Below are 20,916 nucleotides of genomic sequence, written 5' to 3'. Positions count from 1 at the left end.
CCTCTAACCGTCTACCACAATTGACAGTCTAACTGCATCGTTGAACGAGGATAGACTGAACCAACTATGGAGCATTAAGTTTTCTTTCCGTATTTGAGCCAAGCAAGACATCTAGATATATCCCTATCCTAGACACAAATCAATTCAAGTGACATGCAAGAAAAGATCATGCTCCTTATATTCCACGTTCTATCCCTCTATTCCTCTCCCAAGTTCAAAAGAAGACAATAAATTTATTCTAATGGTGATCAAGCATCAAAATAGTAATCACAAGAATATAAGAACAACCACTATGATAAACAATTATGCCGAATCAAAATCACTAAACAATCATTTTGTAAGTAAATACAATCCAAGAACGAGAAGTTTAACTCCACATAGACATAGATCAATTACAACCAATCATGCAAAAAAAAAAATGTAAAATAAATAAAAGAAAAGAAAATATGAAACCCTAAATCAAAAGTTAATTTCTACATTATATCCTCCTGCTTTAATAATTATTTTTATGGACCATTTATAGACATAGAAAATCCTGAATAAAATAATTAAATCTAAATCAAATTGGGAACCAAAACTTTGACGGAATTGGATTACAGCTTCGTCTGCCGCCTCACAAAATTGGTTGATGCGTTCATTTTGTGACACGTGGCAGATGTGCCAATTTCAATTCAACCTCTCTTTGCTGCACTTTCATATGTATTCAATATTATATTAAATTTAATCCATTAAGCTACCTGATTTCCTTCTTTAATCTTCCATTTTTAATTTTTTTTAGTTTCAGACTTCTTTATTTTTCCATCAATTTAATTCTACAAATAAAATACACTATTAAGCACAATTTATAAAATCCATACTTAAAAAAAACAATTATAAATAATAAATATAAGGCAAATAATAATTAAAAATGTATTTTGGCCTCACATCATCACTTTACACATATAGTAGCTAAATTTGCCGGGTAGCTCGTTTGAGTGAAATTTTCACCGATTGTCTTTCTTGGGAATGTTGTTTAGTAAATGACTTTTTTTAATTTTATTTTATAGTTTCTCTAACAATTTATGAATCTTTTAGATCACAATCTAAAATTATTATTTTTCTTCAGAAAACTGAAAATTTTATTAGAAAATGTTAGACCACTATCTAACATTCATGGGTTATTGCTAACGTTAGACGATGATTTATTTTTCTATAAGTTAAAAGTAATATATAAGCAAACGTTAGACCGAATCTAATACTGTTAGAAAGCTATATTTGTACAATTTTCTTTTTAAAAAATAAGACTAAAATTTAGAAAATAACCTAAAAAGGGACATTTGTATAAATCAACCCTTGTTCGATCCATAAGCCCAAATGCAAAGTAACCATGTCTTAGCATATGGGTTGGATAGGCACTCTTAAGGTCACCAACTCCAACCACAGGCTTAGGCCCATGAGCGATCCACAAGTTATTCTTGCTTGTTTGGGCCGGCCCATTATATTTAAGAGTAAATTTTAGGTTTAGTAAACATAAAAATCATATTTGTATGCTATAGCTATAATTTGTATAATTGCGCTTCATAGCAAACTTTATGTTTGCTATGACTATTAATCTGTATATTTCGTTATACATATACATAAAAATCTGTATTTGTATATTTTGGTATACAAACTAAAACACAGTAATTGTATATAAACAAAATTACTGCATATATACAACACATATGTATACCGAATGAGTCTATTTGTAATTTCGATATACAAATGAGATGGCAAAAAACATGAAATGTTTGCTGCGAATTACAAATAAAAGAAACTATGGCTATAACATTTAATTTGAATTAATAGTTTGCTATTTCATACAATTTTCCCTATATTTAATACGGAGAAAGTTGGGAAAATTATGCAAAGGGGTCACTCGGCCCTTTGCTTTATTTAGGGAAAAATTGTGTATTATAGCAACCTATTAATTCAAAATAAATGATATAACCACAGTTTAATTAATTCCAATTTGCAGCAAACTTCTTTCCATTCGCCTATTTCCCCCTCTCTGGAATCTCGCTCGCCAACTCTCCTCTTTTTCAATCCTCTCTCGCTCGCCTCTCTCACTTTATAGAATCACAAATATATATTTGTGATAAAGCGAGAGGGACTGTATATACAAATACAAATGCATATATCTCCATCCTATGCACTTATAATTATACAAATACAAATCTTCCCCTGCCCGACTCTCTTTGGCCTTTCTCTCTCCCTCGTTCACAAACACAAATTGTACAAAATACAATGTATAATTTACGTTTATATAAAGCGAGAGAGAGAGAGATTTGATATACAAATACAAATATTTTAACTCGATTCAATTGTATACGAATTCAAATTTTATACAGATTTTACAAACACAATGATTGATACATATACATAATAGTTACATATATACAATTATCTAACCAATATACATATACAATTCACCTCTCTCGTTTGCCTCTCTCCTCTCTCTCCCAATCTCACTCGCCACTCTAGCCTAACACAGAGAACCTGTACATGTACAAACATAATTTTCATACAAATCTCTACAATTTTTATACATATCACCACGATTTATACAAATCAGATGTCCCATAGCAAACATAATTTGACTATGGAGCATAAATAGCGAGATTATAGTTATAGAGCGCTAATATGATTTTTATGTTTGCTATTCCTAAAATTTACTCTTTAAAAATTGGTCCAATTTTTAAGATTATCAAAATGGCCAAATACGTTGTTAACTTTCAATTTCGTCATTAATGGTTGTTGTTGTTGCTTCTTCTTCTACTTCGTCATTCTTCTTTTTCGGCTTCTTCATCTTCTCTCTTTCTAAAATTCGATGTACCGGGAACGTGAATCATTTCGAGTAAATGAAAAGACTCAAAACATTGAGAGGATTTTATATCTAAATTATGGGACTGTTTAGAGGTGATTTTGAGTTGATCGAGATTGAATTCATCAATGTATACTTCATGTATAGTTAAGCCATATTCAGTTTTTTGAGTGTATCATAATGTATAGTTAGTGTAAAGCTCATGTATAGGTAAGTTATATTGTATAGTCTGTGTATATTTTTTAGGGGAAGCTGCATAAATGGGCCATAAAACCCAAAATAATTACAGTTCATACCCCAAACCAAAGTAATTCAAGAAATACCATTCTCTCGAAAAAATTTATAGCCCATACCCCCATTCATCAAGATTGCTAATTTCGGTTAACTAACACTAGATCAATATATATATATATATATATAGAGAGAGAGAGAGAGAGAAATGGTCAAAAGCCCCTCTAATTTATATCCGGATTTCCAACTACACACTTTAACTTTATGGGAGTCCTATCACCCACCTGAACTGTTTAAAACTATAATAATTACACCCTTAAACAACCACAACCACATGTATCTTGGCATGTGAACTTCACACGTTTGACAGGTGGAAATTGATTAATTTATTATTTTTTTAATTTTTTTATAATTCTTTTCCACTTTCTCTTATACTTGCCCAATTTATTTAAATTCCTAAAGTAAATTCTTCCCCCAATTCTTTCAAATTCCTATTGAATTGTGAGTAGGGGTGTTCATGGTTTGGTTTGAATCGGTTATTGGTTAAAACCAAAACCAAACCAAAATTAATCGGTTTTTAAATTTCTAAAACCAAACCAAACTAAATAAAAAAAATAACCGTCGGTTTGGTTCAATTTTTTTGGTTATTTTGGTTTGAAAGTACATAATCTGTTGAGGGCATATGATCTCGATAGACACATAGTACATAAACAATCCATAGAAAAACTATTGTGAATTTAATTAAGCAATACTAGTCATAAAACAATTATAAGAGGATTAAAAAAACTCATTAAATTGTTAGAAGACTTATTTCTAAAAAGAGAAAGCAATTTATATATGAAGTGGAAAATCAATACTAGCAGTCTAGCAGAGTTGTCTTGGATAGATATATAACATTGAATTTTGCATGATGTGGGCTTATGGCAACTGAGAATTTTTCCTAATAAACCAAAAAAAAAAAATGTGCTCCAAACTGATCAATTATCATCTTCCTTAGCTTAGCTTGAGCTCTAAATTACTCAATGCTCCAAGTGGTGTCCGGATATTCTGAAAAAAAAAATACACTATATTAGGTAATATTTACTAACATAAATATGATATAACTTTTTTTTTTCTTTTGAAAAGACAATAAGAATAAGTAAAAAGTTCTATTATGGATCAAATTTTAAGAGCCAAAATAAACTAGAAGAAAGAATTAATAAGCTGTAAAGTAGTACTTTTTGCAACTATTTCATGTTTTTGAAATCAAAATGTCAGAACCAATAAAAGAAATGGGAAGAGATAACTAGAAGTTGTAAATTAATACCTTTTTTAACTATTTCAAGATTTTGCATTTCTTGTAAAAGATCTTCAATCTTGCATTCTGTAGATGTTAAACGTAACCATTGTTGACTACAAACAAGAGCTTCAGCCGTCTTTGGTGATAATGAACTTCGATAACAATCAAGAATGCGACCACCAGTGCTAAAAACAGATTCTGAAGCAACAGTAGATGTAGGAATAACAAGTATATCTCTTGCAATTCTAGAGACTATTGTATATCTTTTAGATGAAGCTTTCCACCAAGTTAAAATATTAAAATCCTTAATCTTCTCTACATCGTCCTCCAAATACTTGTCAAGATCAGATTTATCATCAACATTATTATTTTCTTTTTCAAGAAATTTCTCCCATTGAGATTGCCACACATCAGAAGTATCCACTGCACTAACTTCACTCACTGCATCAGTCTGATTTACAACAGTTTCACAAGAAGTTCCAACAATAGAATTTTTGTAATGATTATATAAGCTAGCTAAAGTATTCGTTACTTTGGTAGATTTACTGCATCCCTCCACATAATTATAATAATTCTTAAAAATAAATTTCACATACTTCATTTTGAAACAAGGATCCAACACAACGGCAACGAACAACAACATATTCATATCATCAAAATCACCCCAATATTTATCAAACTTACCTTTCATCTTCTTATTAGCCATACCAGTCAAAAGAGAATCATCACACTTTGAATAATTGATAATTATGCTTTGAAGATTAAAAAGCTCGTGAAAGAAAGTATTTGAAGTAACATGTAAAGTACTCGAAAACTTCAAAGTGGTTTGATAGAAAATCTCCAAAAACTTGAGAAATACATTCACATCTCTCCAGTCTTCTGAAGATGGATGCTCTATCTTTCCACCTGAGTCAAGACAATATTTAAAGTACTTATGATCATCAATATACATTCTTGAAAATGCCTTTTCAAATTTGATAGCAGTATTTTACATCAAATATGTAGAGTTCCACCTCGTCTCAACATCCAAACTCAAAAGTCCACGAGTATCTAGTTTAACCTTTTCAACATATGACTTGAAAGTAGTATTAGTTCTTGCACAAGAATACTTAACATATTTCACAACATTTCTTACCCGAGAAATAGACTTATTTTGTTCACTCAATCCTTCTTTCACAATCAAGTTTAGAATATGGGCATTGCACCTAACATGTAAAAAAATATTTTCCATGAAAACACCTTTACAATCACTAATTCTCCCTTTTAAGTGTGTGATTGCTGCATCATTAGATGTTGCATTATCAAGTGTTACTGTAAGTATTCTATTCCCCAATCTAACAAACAAGATTCAATAGCTTTTGCAATAGTCTCACCTTTGTGATCTGGAGTTTGAAAAAAATTCAGTATCTTTTTTTGCAACTTCCACTCATCATCAATCCAATGGGCAGTAATGACCATATACGTAAAATTTTGGAGTGAAGTCCATGTTTCACTAGTAATACAAATACGCTGACCTTTAACAAGTCTTTTAAGCTTTTGGTTTTCTTCTTGATAAATTTTTAAGCATTGTCTAGCAACAATAATACGAGACGACAACTCATAATTTGGCAAAATAAGCATATTAGTCTCTTAAATCCTTTACCCTCAACAACTCTAAATGGTTGTTCATCGATTATAACAAACTCGGCAATGGCCCTCCTGACTTCGGTGACATTATAAACAACTTTCTTCAAATCTATTGTTCCCCCTCTTTTAATAGGTTTAAGAGTTCTTTGCTTTTTATCAAAAGACTTGAAAGGGTATTTTGTACACTAAGTAAGTAAATGTCTCCAAAGATTAGAAGTCCCATTCTTACTAGTCCATTTAAAGTCTTTGAAACAGTACTTACATTTTGCCTTCACTTCACCCACTTTACTGGTAATCTCTGAAAAATGATCCCAAACTTCAGAGGTTTTTCTACCATTTCCCTCATTGTCCAGAGTTGTCCTTTTCTGTTTCTTCAGAGGATTGTTCAAAGAAGAAGTTTCTGAAAAATCACCTTTTGCTTGAGTTTTATCCATTGTAGAATTTTTTACTTGAGGTTGAACTTCCAAATCTTCCAAATCTTCAACCTCTACTGGCCGTTTCATCTGAAATTCATATAGAAAAAAAATATATCAAAAAATCTCAATTTTGAAGTTATGCTCTCTAGATTAAAATTAGTTAAAATCAAGAAAAAATATAATATAGAAAATAATTACCTTCAATCTTCACTTTTTCCTTGTATTTGAAGTTGAGAACTTAAGAAGTCCGAGAAGAGAAAATCAGTAAGATTGAAGAAGATGAAGAGAAGGAGCAGAAGGCTGCTGTGAAATTTTTTTAAAAAAGAAAAAAGTTGCGCTGCAAAGAAGAAAGCTGCGTATACTTTTTGCAAAAAACTGCACTGTGAATTTGTGATGTAGAGTAGGTAAAAATCACTTAAATAATAAATTTTGATGGAGTTAGAATTAGGGTTTTAATAGTTGGGCTGAAATTTGAGTGTTGGGCTTGAAAAAAATGATAAAGTTAAAGACTTAAGCTAATTAAAATTTAATAAAATATTTATATTTTATTTATGAATGATATATTAATAATTATAAAATTTATATATATAATTTATCGGTTCGGTTTGATTATTTTTGAGGATATTTTTTAGTAAAATCAAAACCAAATCAAATAGTATCGGTTTTTCAAAATGTAAAACCAAACCTAACCAATTCCAACCAAATATCGGTTTGGTTCGAATTGCGGTTTGGTTTGGTTTTTTAACCATAACCATAAACAACCCTAATTGTGAGGAACAAAGATAAATATTGATAGCAAGAGCTTGTCAAGCCATATTTGAGTTTTGCTTGTCTAAGAACCTTGAAAAACAAACTAAAAGGATCTTGAGGAGGAAGGGTTTTACCTGAGGATGCGACGATAGTGGCTGCTGGTCGAGTAGCAAAGAGAAGAATAAAAAATAAAAAGCATTCTCATTTGGGAGTTCACTTGAATTTGATGTAAAGCCAATTTGATATTTTTTTTCAAATCTAATCCAAATATCTTTTTTTGGATGATACAAATACAGGTCATTTTATCTTCAATTGAATTGATTGGTTCTTAAAAGTTTTTTACATGAGAGTTTTAAAGTTTGTGTGCAATCAACAATGGTGAATCCGGTGAAGGAATTTGATTGCTATGGAGAAGAAAGACAATAAATAAGAAATAAAAATAAAAATACATATATTTTTAAAAGAGATATTAAAAATAAAGTTTTAATACTTATTTTTTGTTCTCACTCTCTCAAAGAGAGTGAAATACACTCTCTTTGCCAAAGCATTCAGGGAGGTATTAATTTCAGTTTTAAATACTTCAGGGTGGGGGGTGATATGACTCTCATAAAGTTAAAGTGTGTAGTTGAAAATCCGGATATAGATTAGGGGGGGGGGGGGGCTTTTGGCCACTTTCTCTTATATTTATATTTATATATGAGTATATCTGTAACACCCCATATTCGGAACATACCAAAAATGCAGATTTTCAAAAGTTGCAGGTGCCAGCGACGGAAGCCAACTATGAACCGTCAGTCGACTGACTGCCCGTCAGTCAGCTCCGTCGCTGGGCCAGTTAACTTTTAGTCTCCAGTCTCAAACGACGGAAGCCAACTACAGACCGTCAGTCCATTGACGACCTGTCACTCAGCTCCGTCGATGGGTCAGTCAAATTCCAGCCTTCAGTCGCGAATGATGGTCGACCAGTACGGACCGTCAGTCAACTCACGGTCCGTCAATCTCGTCCGTCGGTCACTCCTACAGCAGTTAAGTCGGGGTTTTTTCGGTCTTTTTCTATTTCGCCCCTAAGCTACGTCGTTTAGACCCTAAATTATGAGGTTTTAGTTAGTTTAAGCCTAGAAACATAACTAGAACTTACCTAAGTCAAATCATTAATCAAAACATAGAAAATTAGAGCGTAAGAGGATAAGAGAAGTCAAGAACCCTAGTTCAAGAACGCATCAATGTTCCATCAATTCCAGCCCCGAAATCTAAGAATTTCTTCGTGGAATTCTTCACCAGGTATGTGGGATTTCACTAGTGGGTTCCTTTCACCCATTAGGTCCCTCGTTTTCAGTCAGTTTCTTGATTCCCTTATTATGACTAGACCTAGGGTTTCTTAAATGTTAAAATTATTGGGTTCTTAGCAGTTAGAATGATCCAAATCAGATTAGTATGTTAGTATTCAGTTTATTGCATGAATTCCAGAACCCTAGCTATGTAATTCTTTAGTTCTTGAATTACACATGCTAGATCAGATATTTCAGTTATTCAATTATACATGCCTCAGTTATTAATGCATCAATATCAATTTAATTGTTGCATACTCAGTTTGCATGTTCAGTTCGAGCTATCCAGTAACTTACATAAATTCAGTCATAATGTATTAATTACTTAATCCATTGGGAGTAGCATAATACCGAGTTGGACTAGGGTTCAACGTACCCAAATAGTCCTAGAACTACTAGCCATGTAGGTTGTAAGTCCCCTATGTGGGCATCATTTCAGTGATCACACCAACATGCCTCTATACCTCTGGCAGGGTATATTAGGTCCTCTCAATGGGGTGTATACATCGGACTCCACATTTAGCTCATATGGTTTTATTATCGGTTATTAGTAGCTCCCACAGTTCAGTCAGATCCTATTGCATTAATCATTTATCAGTATATCCAGTATTCAATTTCAGCATGTTATAAATTAGTCGCTGCATTCAGTATCTATATCATGTTCATATTATATCATTGCTTATTTGCTTTGTTCAGTTATATGTTATTTCAGCTTTACTCTATCATGCATGCTCAGTACCTTTCAAGTACTGACGCATACTCTGCGCTACATCTTCTCGTGATGTAGGTCCAGGTTCTCAGCATTCAGATCACGCTTAGATCGGTTCCTAATCTCCAGTTCAGCAGAATCAATGGTGAGTCCTCATTCTCCTAGGACAATAGTCATGAGTTTCTTTTCAGTATTTTTAGTCCTTTAGTTTCAGTTTTGCTAGACTTAGCTGGGGGCTGTCCCAGCATTTCTAGTCAGCTAGAGGCTATTTTCAAATATAGTTAGATTCAACTTAGTATTGAGTTAATATCTTCTTTGTATTAAACTCATCAGTTTTCATTTATCTCAGTTATAGTATATGGGTATTCCCTATCTTTTCATTTTTATTTATGATTTAACTTCCGCATCAGTTTATTTTTTTTAGTATGATCATGATCATGCCAGCAGGGTTAGCTTGGGGTCACTTGTGGTCCTAGGTCCCGTGTCCGCGTCTCGGGGGTAGCTCGGGGCGTGACAATATCCATACTCTTATAATATCATTGATTAATGAGTAAGGTGTAATTGTGTACTGATTTAGTATCAATTAAATGAAATTATTAGCCTTAATGATACAAATACAGGATATATATATATATATATATATATATATATTAAATTAGTATCAATTAAGTGAAATTAATTGAGGGATATATATTGTAATTATTTAGTGGGGGTATGAATGTAAGGGGGTATATGTTTGTAATTATTTTATTTTTATGGGGTATTTGCTTAATTTCCCCTATTTTCTATGACTTTTGGCTATTTTTATGTAATAAAAACGTGGCTATGTTTGTTGTAAACTAATTATTTGATTGTCTATATTTGAAAAGGAAAACTACATAATTAGACATACTTAACTACCATATATACATATTTTACCTATAGTTTAAAAATATTACTCTATATACCACTTTTTAATAATTATACCATATATTTTAAAATTTAAAATTAGATACACAAATCCCTTAAATATGATATTGAGTGATTATCTTAAAATTCAAATTCCTTAATTTAAGGTACATTAATAACTGTCCCCAAACTCCTATGCCAACAACATATCTTACCTCCCCCCCTCACGTTCTCCATCACCTCTACCTACTCTCTCTTCCTTCATCCTCAATCTCCTATCCCAAGTTCATCTCCCTAATCTCTTTCTTTCTTCCTTCTCCCTCATAAATCTTCTTCACTAAACCATGAAAACCTGAATTGATGGGAGAGGGGGGGGGGGGTTATCACATTTTTCTACTGTGAAGACTGTTGAAAGAAAGAAGTTACCCGAAGGGTTCAACGAAAGAGGAAGGCAAGATGAGGTAAGGTAAGTTGTGACGAAATTGATAAAGGTAAGAGAACAACGTAGCAAAAGCTCTGAAAAGTGAAGGATAATTGGAGAGGATGAGATTTGGGATTTAGTCTTCCGATTCTTTAGCCAATGCTTTCAATGCTGGATTGTTGGAACAGAGAAAAAGAAGTTGAAAGACAAGATCCAGAGCCATATCATTGCTGAATTTTAGTTTCGAACTTGGTGAATTTAAGATGGATTTGTAGATATACAGTGTTTGCTATACGTATCTAAACGGTCTATGTATTTGCCCTTCATTTATGTATCTCCCTTTCTTTTATGTATATATCCTTATTCTATATATTTAAAAGATTAATATCAAATAATTAGATACATGCTTCAGATACATAACGAGTTTCAAATACATGTTATGTATCAGATATACGTATATAACAGATACACCTAATGAAATATATTTAATGAAATTAGGTGGATGAATTAGATACATAGTGCACGATACACATTGTTTTCTAAACATGAAAAATTGAATAAAAAAACACAAAATTCTAAAAAACAAATTCGAATTTCTAAAAAAAGTTGTTCACTTTGTTGTTGGTGGAAATAAATGGAAGAAATTAATATACATATATAGAAAATACACCTAATGAAATACATTTAATGAATTTAGATGCATGAATCAAATACATAGTGCGAGATACACCATAAAAATTTGAAAAAAAAATCGAATTTCTAAAAAAACTTGTTCACTTTGTTGTTGCTGGAAAATAAATGGAAGAAATTTGATTTTTTAATTTTTTTTTTATAGAAGTTGTTGAAGTAATTATACGCAAAAATTGTGGGATACATGTATCTGACTGGTAATTATACTCAAAAGAAAAAATGCTCAAAAATTGTTTGAGTAATTATACTCAAACGAAATTATAATTTGGATTATTTTAGGAAAACTGGTAATAGTTTATATGGAAGGATCATTCAAATCGATTTTGTTTGTTAATTTCCCATAAGTTACTCCATTAATTAAGGAAATACGTTACAACATTTATTTCAAAAGTATTAGATTATGTATCTCGATCTTTTAAACTTGATGGATACATGCATCTGACGGGTTGTGATACATGTATCCCATAGCCAAAAATGGTATAGCAAGAAATATAAAAAAGAGCAACTTTCACATATAGGAAACATAAAAATTATATTTGTATGTTATAACTATAGTTTGCATAATTGCGCTCCATAACAAATTTTTTGTTTGCTATGGAGTTTTTGATTTGTATAATTCGCTAGATACATCCAATTTTATAATAATTGTTTTGTTTTGTATAAATTCATTTATACATTGTAATTTGTATAATAAGATCTGTATTTGTATAATTATAAGTGTATAATATTTGTATATATACTTTTCTCTCACTTTATACAAACACAAATGCATTTTATACATTTTATACCGAAATGTATAAAATGGCTAATTGTATACCAAATTAGATGGCAAAAAAATGGGATGTTTGCTACGAATTACAAATAAAATAAACTATGACTACATCACTTAATTTGAATTAATGGTTTACTATTTCATACAATTTTCCCTATAAAAAAACTATTGGGATTTCTAGTAATAATGATCTAAACTAGTGAGATTTATATAGTTTGCCCTATTTGAAACTAGCCCAAAAATATATTCAAATAATTATTTTTTGTGAGAAAGTCATTTTATGATGTTTGACTTTTAGAGAGGAAAAATATTTTCCTCGAAAGTAGGAAAGATATTTTTTGTTATTGTGGACGAAAGATTTTCCTTGAGACATTTTAATATTTAACTTCATATTCCTTACTCCAACCAACACTTATGTTAATATCAATCTTTTGTAGTGAAACATTTAATCAAAACACGCTTTCATTTTATTTGTAAATATGCTAAATTGATAATCAAATCAATAAAATATTCGTTATTGATTTTCGATTAATCAATTAGCAGTCCTTAACAAAAACTGAACCAATAGTCCGGTAAGAGAATTAACAAAACCCCAACAACCAATAGCAACAACATTTTTTTGGGTTCGATTTATTGGTTAAACCGAAATTCGCACACCCTATTACTCACTAAAGAAACAATTTATCTTCACGTTGATGAGCCACACATTATAGTAAAGGGGACCGGTGATCCTATAGGTTCTAGAAAAAAATATGTACAATAGTTTATTATCATGTACTTTTTATAATATGATGTCGTTCTAGTCAGCTTACACATACTTTAATTGTTGTATCGAGTATATCTATTGTCTCTCACTAAAACATATATCGAATAGTTTCTGTCAATAATAAAAACAATATTTGATAAACAATGCATTCAACATTTAAAGAAGGGAATAAATGAACATTCTTTGAAATGATTTCTATTAAAAATAAAAAGACACAATCTATACTATGTTAGTAATAAAACTCAATTAAATTAGCATATTGCTACAAGTCGTTTTGACGAGTTTTTTTTTTTTTTTTAAGTATTATATTCATGATAATCTCGTACAACTAGTATGAATTTATATATATTTGTGTTATTTCCCTATTTTTGCATAATATAATTTTTTGACCCAGCGATATTAAGTAATTACACTGTTTAGTTTAAACCTTTAAGATGACTCCACCTCTAATTTCAATCCACCAAAATTTAGGTAGATATAAAGAAACGATCAAACACTTCTTATTTACGTTAAGATTTAAACCTTATTTTCAAAACTTGCAGCACTATTTTATTTATAGGTGGATATAAATCAAAAATCAAATCAAACCTAACTTTCAAAATTTAGCATCTAATATCTTTTTTTTTTTGTTGATATCAAAATCAAATTTTAAAATACTGATCTGAATATCGAACGTTCATCCATGACTTTTTGGAAGGTGTGAGTGAGAACCTTTCATGAAAACAAAATTTGTCGTACTTAATTTGTCATGTTTGTTTCTTGGCCATTAGCTATGTTTCTTGTCATTAGTTATATGTCCTTTTGCAACTTGCAAGAATAATTTTGTGGTTCTACTTTATTTGATTCTTTATAAAAGTTATCTTCTTTTTATTCATTCAAAAAGTATAATTTTGTGTAGTACTAGAGATCTTTATTCTAATAAAGCTCAATGGCTGAAAAAATTACCACAAAAAGTACACATGGCCAAAATATTGTGCAAGAAGAAATCAGGGACGGAGCTACAGTAGACGAAGGGTGGTCAGTTGGTCAAAATGGTCCGAAAGACGTCGAGGAAGGAGCTATAGTTGACGAAGGGGGGTCAGTCGGCCAAAATATTGCGCAAGATGTCGGTGGTAAAGGAGGGTCAGTTGAACACCCTTTGCCAAAAAGTCACACTATAGTGAAACTCCTAACTCCACCAATGCTAGACAATGCTCGGGTAGCTATGCAAGACGACGTCAATGCAGAAGTTACAACCGATGTCGAAGGAGGAGGATCAGTTGGACACCCTTTGACAGAAAATCACGCTATAGCGAAATTCCCGACTCCACCACTGCAAGACGACGCCCGGGTGGCTGTGGTCATGGTGCCACTTCCAGCACAAGGCCATCTCAACCAACTCCTCCATCTCTCTAGGCTCATTTCCATGTACAATATTCAAGTCCATTACATTGGAATCACATCACACATTCAACAAGCAAAAATTAGAGCTCATGGCTTTGATCCACTCACTATAACAAAAATTCATTTCCATGAATTTCATCAAACACCTTCTTTTGAAACTCCTCTGCCTAATCCTAATGCTTCTTTCAAATTTCCAAACTAGGTAATGCCTTCATTTTACGCCACATTCCATCTCCGCAAGCCAGTTTGCTCGCTAGTACATGAACTTCTAAGCGCGAATCATCGCAAAGTTGTTGTCATTTATGACAGTTTGATGAAATTTGTAGTTCAAGATTTGCCACTAATACCAAACATAGAGTGCTACTGTTTCAATAGTACTTCAGCTTTTATGTCATATTCATACTATTGGGAACTCAAAGGAAAGCCTTTCCATCCCGGAACTGAAAATTACGAGGATATTCCAACAGTTGGAGATTCTTTTCCTCCAGAGTTTTGGGATTTTTTGAAGATACAAGAACAATTTGATGGGAAGAACCATATTAGTGGTGAACTTTACAATTCATCAAGAGTGATTGAAAGTTTGTACCTTGATTTAATGGCAAAAGAATATGATGGTATGAAGCAATGGGCTATAGGTCCATTCAACCCCATGGAGCCACAAGAGAAGAGAAAAGACTCGAACAAATGCCATGAGTCCCTTGACTGGCTTGACAAACAAGAGCGCGACTCAGTTATTTTCGTGTCATTTGGCACGACTACTTCGTTGTGTGATGAAGAAATCAAAGTGCTCGCGATTGGACTAGAGAAGAGTTGCCAGAAGTTTGTTTGGGTGCTCCGAGATGCTGACAAAGGAGATGTTTTTACAAGTGAAGTTAGAAAAGCACAATTGCCTGAAGGATATGAAGAGAGAATAAAAGAAAGAGGGATTATAGTAAGAGATTGGGCACCACAATTGGAAATTTTAGCGCATAGTTCAACTGGCGGTTTTATGAGTCATTGCGGATGGAATTCGTGTATGGAGAGTATGTCCTTTGGAGTTCCTATAGCAGCATGGCCAATGCATTCAGATCAGCCAAGGAATTCTCCACTTGTAACAAAGTACTTGAAAATTGGACTAATTGTTAGGCCATGGGCGCGTCGCGATGAAGTTGTTACATCAGAGATAGTTGAAAATGCTGTGAAAACATTGATGGCTTCATCAGAGGGAGATGAGATGAGGAAAAGAGCTGCAGATTTGAGCAATGCTATCAAAAAGTCGACGGATGGGGGCATAAACCGCGCTGAGATGGATTCTTTCATCGCGCACATTTCTCGTTGAAATCCGATATATGATTGTCCAGGAGTCTGTGAAATTCATAGAAGGTTGATATATTTCCAATTTACATATTATAATGGTAATGGAAATCGCGCTTCTATGCATGTAATACTATAGCTATTTCTATGTAATTCTTGTAGTCTCTTCTTTTTCAGTCAGACATAAATAAAACACAAGTTATTCCTATAAAATCTATGGTTGAATCTTATTATTTCAACGAGTAATGTGAGTGATGAAGGTCCATCTAGCGTGGTTGATGCCATCATCCATCACTTATTTTTTAATAGCATTGCTCAAACTTGTTGCTTTTTCCCTCATCTCATCTCCCTCTTTTGAAGTCATCTATGTTTTCACTCCATTTTCAACTATCTCTGATGTAACAAGTTCATCATAACGCGTCCATGGCCTAACAATTAGTCCAATTTTGAAGTACTTTGTTACAAGTTGAGAATTCCTTGGCTGATCTGAATGTATTGGCCAAGCTGCTATAGGAGCTCCAAAGGACATGTTCCCTTGATTCACTCCAATAGTAGTATTTATCGTGTCAATGCAGTGGAAAGGGATACATTTAATGAATTGAGAAGTTCACCACAGCTGATTTTGTAAAACAGATATTGCAAAGCATATAGGCAAACATTTATTCATGTTAAAACCAGATTAATTATCTGTTAAAAGAGAAGTACATAGCAATCATCTTACTAATAGCCATAAAAAGCAAGTCTATCTTGTGATATACGCGATGAAAGAATCCAACTCCATTCGAGAAGCACCCCCTTTCTCTGTGGACCGCCTTACTGCTTCTCCTAATTCTTCTGCTCTTTTCCTAATCGCATCACCTTCTTCTGATGCCATCAACTTCCTCACAACATTCTCAATGGTGGATGCACTCACCAGCTCCTCGCGTTTCTCCCACTCCCTCACAATCAGGCCTATTTTCAACATTTCCGTAACCAAGAAACCATTTTTTGGTTGGTCAGAATGCATAGGCCAAGCAGCTATTGGCACTCCCATAGTAATACTCTCAATGCAAGAATTCCATCCGCAATGACTCATGAAACCCCCCGTGGACGAATGAGCCAAGATTTCTGGCTGTGGTGCCCATTCTCTCACCACTAACCCAACCCCTTTTACTCTTTCCTCAAATCCTTCCGGCAACTCAAGTCTTCTAGCTTCTCCGGTAAAGATATCACCTCTATCAGCATCTCTCAACACCCATAAAAACCTCTGTTTGCTCTGCTCTAATCCCATCGCGAGCTCCTTGATTTCCCTATCGGAAAATGAAGTTGTTGTTCCGAAAGATACATAAAGAACTGATCTTGGAGGTTGTTTGTTTAACCACTCGAGACATATATCGTTCTTATTCGAGACACAATCGAGTTTAATAGGCAAAATTGGTCCAATTGCCCATTGTTTCTTCTCCTGTTTACTTGCTACTTGTGCAAGCAAATCAAGAAACTCCCTTTCGATTACTTTACTTGTATTATGGATATCACCTGATCTAATATCCATATATGGACTCTGAGAAGCTCCAAGATTCTTGATTTTATCTGTCAAAGTTCCTTCAATGGAAGGTAACTTTTTAAGCAATTCCTCTTCAAGTTGAACATGCATTCCCATAGACAATGATATCAAACAGTACAAAGTGAACACTGAAATGCAATTAAATACATATGATTCCGCATTGTGCAAGGACGAAACATCCTGAACATTACAAGACATTAAAGAATCATGAACAACAACGACTCGTCTTGCTTTTGAGGAAATATCACGTAAGAAGGAAGCAATGGACTCGCGAAGAAGCATAGAAGCATCCCATGATGGCTGAAGTTGTGATGGGAATTTGCTCAAGGCATTAAAGTCAGGTTGTGGTGAGGCAAATTCAGGAGTTGGGATGTCATGGAAATGGATTTTGGCTATGTCTGATGGATTTAAGGCGTTGGCTCGAACACGTGCTTGACGATTATGTGTAGCTGTGCCAACATAATAGACAGGAAGATCATATGATGATGAAATTAAACAGGATAGTTGAAGAAGTTGATTGAGATGGCCTTGTGCTGGAAATGGAACCATGACTATAGCTACTTCATCTTTTTGTATGTTGCTACACATGTTAGTGGAAATATCGAAATTTCCTACTTCTGTCGGATCCTCCCTAACACCTAATTGCTTTAAAAAGTCTTATGAAATCTGATAAGACTTAAAAATTTTGATGATCTTCCAAGAAAAAGGTGTTCTTCAAAGGTGTATAAATCTTGAAATGTTAGATGATAATAATACAAAGAAAATAAGGTATGTCATTATGTCATAAAACTTGTTTTTATCTTGTGAGATAATAATAATATAATATATCCATTATTATTTGAGTGGTGCAATAATAGTATACCATTATAATAATTATTATTTATTTTTTACACCAGATACGTTAATCGATAACAATAGATAACTATTTAGTGGGAAAACTAATTTTCATTATGATTAGTGGCTAAATCAGGATTTTCATTAAGGGCAAAGGCGAAGCTAGCCTGCGAAGTACAGATTCGGAACAACTTTGGTGATCCAAACCATATATTTTTGTTGAGAAAATTCAATGAATATATATATGTAATGAACTTCAAAATTCAAAAATTTCAAATTTTGAATTTGTCTTTAACTAAGGGGATTTAAAATCTAATGAAGTAAAATATAGAATTATGGAAATTTAACTATGAATTGGTATGTATGTTTGTTAATTATAACTAATCATAATTTTTTTTCCAACTAATGCATGTCTTAATCCATCCTTTTCATATGTCTTTATCACCATTCTTGATTTTGTAACTCTCAAGAAAAATCAGAAATAACAAAAATAGTTTCGTCTTGTACTATCTAAAGTCAGTTATATGGACCCACACACGTTTACGCCCTTTTTAAATAAAGTTGACCCCTTAAAGTTGTCCTAAGGGTGACTTTTAGTGGAGTAATAGGACGGTTGCAAAGTTAAGGTGTCTTTTTGAAAATTTAAGACAACTTCAATGGTAACTTTATGTCTTTCCATAATGAGTGTTTTCACAATCAGTTAACATGTTATATCAACTCCTACTAAATAAAGTGACCTAATTTGCGTACATATTTTGACATAATAAGTATATACACCCTTTAATTTGGTTTCAGCTGACATTTATGCCCTCCAACTTTGAGTATGCACAAGTAGGTACTTAAACTTGTATATAATTGCACAAATAGATACATTCATCCTACGCGGTGTCCTACATGACAATTTTGTGTCTGATGTGTCGTTCTACATGTATTAGCCATACAGGACATTACTTGTTCAATTTTATATAAGTTCAAGTGTCTACTTGTGCACATCCAAAGTTGAAGGGTGTAGATGTAAGCTGAAACCAGGTTAAAGGGGATATTTATGAATTATGCCTATTTTTTTATGCCGTCAATGCATAGACTCATCTGCAGTATAGTGAGACTTCTCTATAACGAAAATTTCATTATAGCATTGCTCAAATTTTCTGCTCTTTCCCTCATCCGTTGAAGCCATCAAGGTTCTCATAGCGTTTTCAACCATATATGATATAACATGTTCAACATGACGTGTCAATTTTTAGATACTCTTTCCGTTTCAATTTGTTTGTCTTACTTTCCTTTTAAGTTGTTTTAAAAAATGCGTCTTTCCTTTTTTAGAACTCTTTCCTTTCAGTTTTTCACGTAACATATTTATGATCACAAGATTAAAGAACATTTTGATACATTCAACATATCTTAAGTTTAAGACTACAAGATTTGCTAGTCTTCTTTATTGACTTGACAAACAAGAACCAAACTCAGTGCTAATTGTTACTTCTCTAATTGTTAAAAACGTGAAAAAATGATTAACACTTATTAGACCCTTAATTTGGTGAAGAAAAACGTGGCTAGGCTTAGCAGGGACGGAAAAAGATCAAACTATCCCTCTAAAAATGATTGAGGTGCCTTTAAAAGAGAGGCTTCATTGAAACGAACATAACTTTTTACTCCGAGCTCAAAATTAAGAAAATTTGTCGGCGTTGGAAAGAGGACTCAAAGACATTTAATTTGATAGGTCATGGATCACCTAATTCTTTATGTTCTAAAAGATACAATTATTTGAAGTTGACCCAAAACTTAAAATTGATGGGTGACTTGCACAAACCCCTCTTTAGTCCTTTTCAAAGTCCAGGTGTTACATAATCCTTCTTTAAATAGATCTTATTCTTAATCATAACAGTTGTGGTTCAAAATGGTATAACATTGCCATTTGGTATCAATAGGCACTACATTATTTTATACTAATAATATCACTACTTTTATATTAATACTAGATAATGTTGTCCGTGCTATGGACGGGCCCAATAATATAAATGGTATATTTTGGGGCTAATAACCGAGTTTTTGAAGCGGTTGTTTGTGTGGATAAATGAATAAGTTTTTTTATCACAAACTTGTATTTTCTTTGACGTTATTTAAGGCATAATAAGACTACCCACATACAACATTTTTGAAATATTTTATGTTGTCAATTATCATGATTTATAGTATTTTTACGATAGATTCACTTCAAGAATCAATGGAATTTTTTGTATTTTCTTTCCAAAACATATTTTATGTTGTCAATTATTATGATTTATAGTATTTTTACGCAATTTTTAAATATAAAAAAAATAAGACAAATAAATTAAAATGGACCCAATATATGTTATTTTTGTTGTCTCAATTTATGTGACACAAATGAAATTTGGAGAGTCATCCAAATTTTCATATTTTTTTTTAAATGTTTGAAGTTATTAATTATTGTGATTTATAATATTTTTATGTAACTTTGAAATAATGTACATTACTGGTCACTTTGTCCTAATTTATGTGATATGTATAAGATTACAAAATTAACCCTTTTAAAATGTCTTTCAGATATTTTAAGTTATTAATTATTATTTTTTATAATACTTTTTTGGTAATATTTAAATGATATGTGTTATTTTTTCTGTCCCAATATATGTGAGCTTGATAGAATTCTGAGAGTCAACCTATTTTATTGGGAAAATGCATAAGTACCCCCCCAGCCTATACCCGAAATCCCAGAGACACACCTAACCTTTACTAAGGTCCTATTACCCCCCCGAACTTATTTTTTAGTTAATTGTTTACCACTTTTCGGCCTACGTGGTTGAGTCCGTGATTTCACCTATGTTAGGCGCGTGGGTGCAGCTTTTAGACAGCACTGACCAATAAAAATTGGTCATGTGTTAAAATAAACTTGGAAAAAATAAATATTAACTCAATTATCTTCTTCTTTATTATTGTTCTTCATGTTTGGAAAAAAAACCTCCATTATCATAAGTTAAATTGCTCCTTTCTTCGAAAAGCTAACAAAATAAAATCAAGAAAAAACTAACCTTCGAACTCAACCACGATTCTTGATGACTTAGAAGTAGGGGTGTACATAGGTCGGTTTGGTTTGGTTTTTCATTAAAAAAAACCTAAACCAATTATG

At 32.5% G+C, this 20,916-nt stretch overlaps 3 protein-coding genes across 3 annotated transcripts; 2 read left to right on the top strand and 1 right to left on the bottom strand.

The window, feature by feature from the left end:
• The first annotated feature begins 13,562 nt into the window (after window positions 1-13,562).
• On the top strand, window positions 13,563-15,602 carry LOC125855159 (uncharacterized). Its single transcript, XM_049534842.1, has one exon. It carries the CDS (start codon window positions 13,647-13,649, stop codon window positions 14,301-14,303), a length of 657 nt encoding a protein of 218 aa, XP_049390799.1. The 5' UTR covers window positions 13,563-13,646; the 3' UTR covers window positions 14,304-15,602.
• LOC125855158 (zeatin O-glucosyltransferase-like) lies at window positions 13,964-15,602 on the top strand. Its single transcript, XM_049534841.1, has one exon. The coding sequence runs from the start codon at window positions 14,307-14,309 to the stop codon at window positions 15,417-15,419; it is 1,113 nt and encodes a 370-aa protein (XP_049390798.1). The 5' UTR covers window positions 13,964-14,306; the 3' UTR covers window positions 15,420-15,602.
• A 428-nt stretch (window positions 15,603-16,030) lies between these two features.
• On the bottom strand, window positions 16,031-17,637 carry LOC125855157 (zeatin O-glucosyltransferase-like). The gene has a single exon (XM_049534840.1). It carries the CDS (start codon window positions 17,523-17,525, stop codon window positions 16,137-16,139), a length of 1,389 nt encoding a protein of 462 aa, XP_049390797.1. The 5' UTR covers window positions 17,526-17,637; the 3' UTR covers window positions 16,031-16,136.
• Between the last annotated feature and the right edge of the window lie 3,279 nt (window positions 17,638-20,916).

Source organism: Solanum stenotomum, chromosome 2, assembly GCF_019186545.1.
Source record: "Solanum stenotomum isolate F172 chromosome 2, ASM1918654v1, whole genome shotgun sequence".
In the NCBI taxonomy this organism is placed as follows: Eukaryota; Viridiplantae; Streptophyta; class Magnoliopsida; order Solanales; family Solanaceae; genus Solanum; species Solanum stenotomum.
This window is presented reverse-complemented; position numbering and strand designations above follow the sequence as displayed.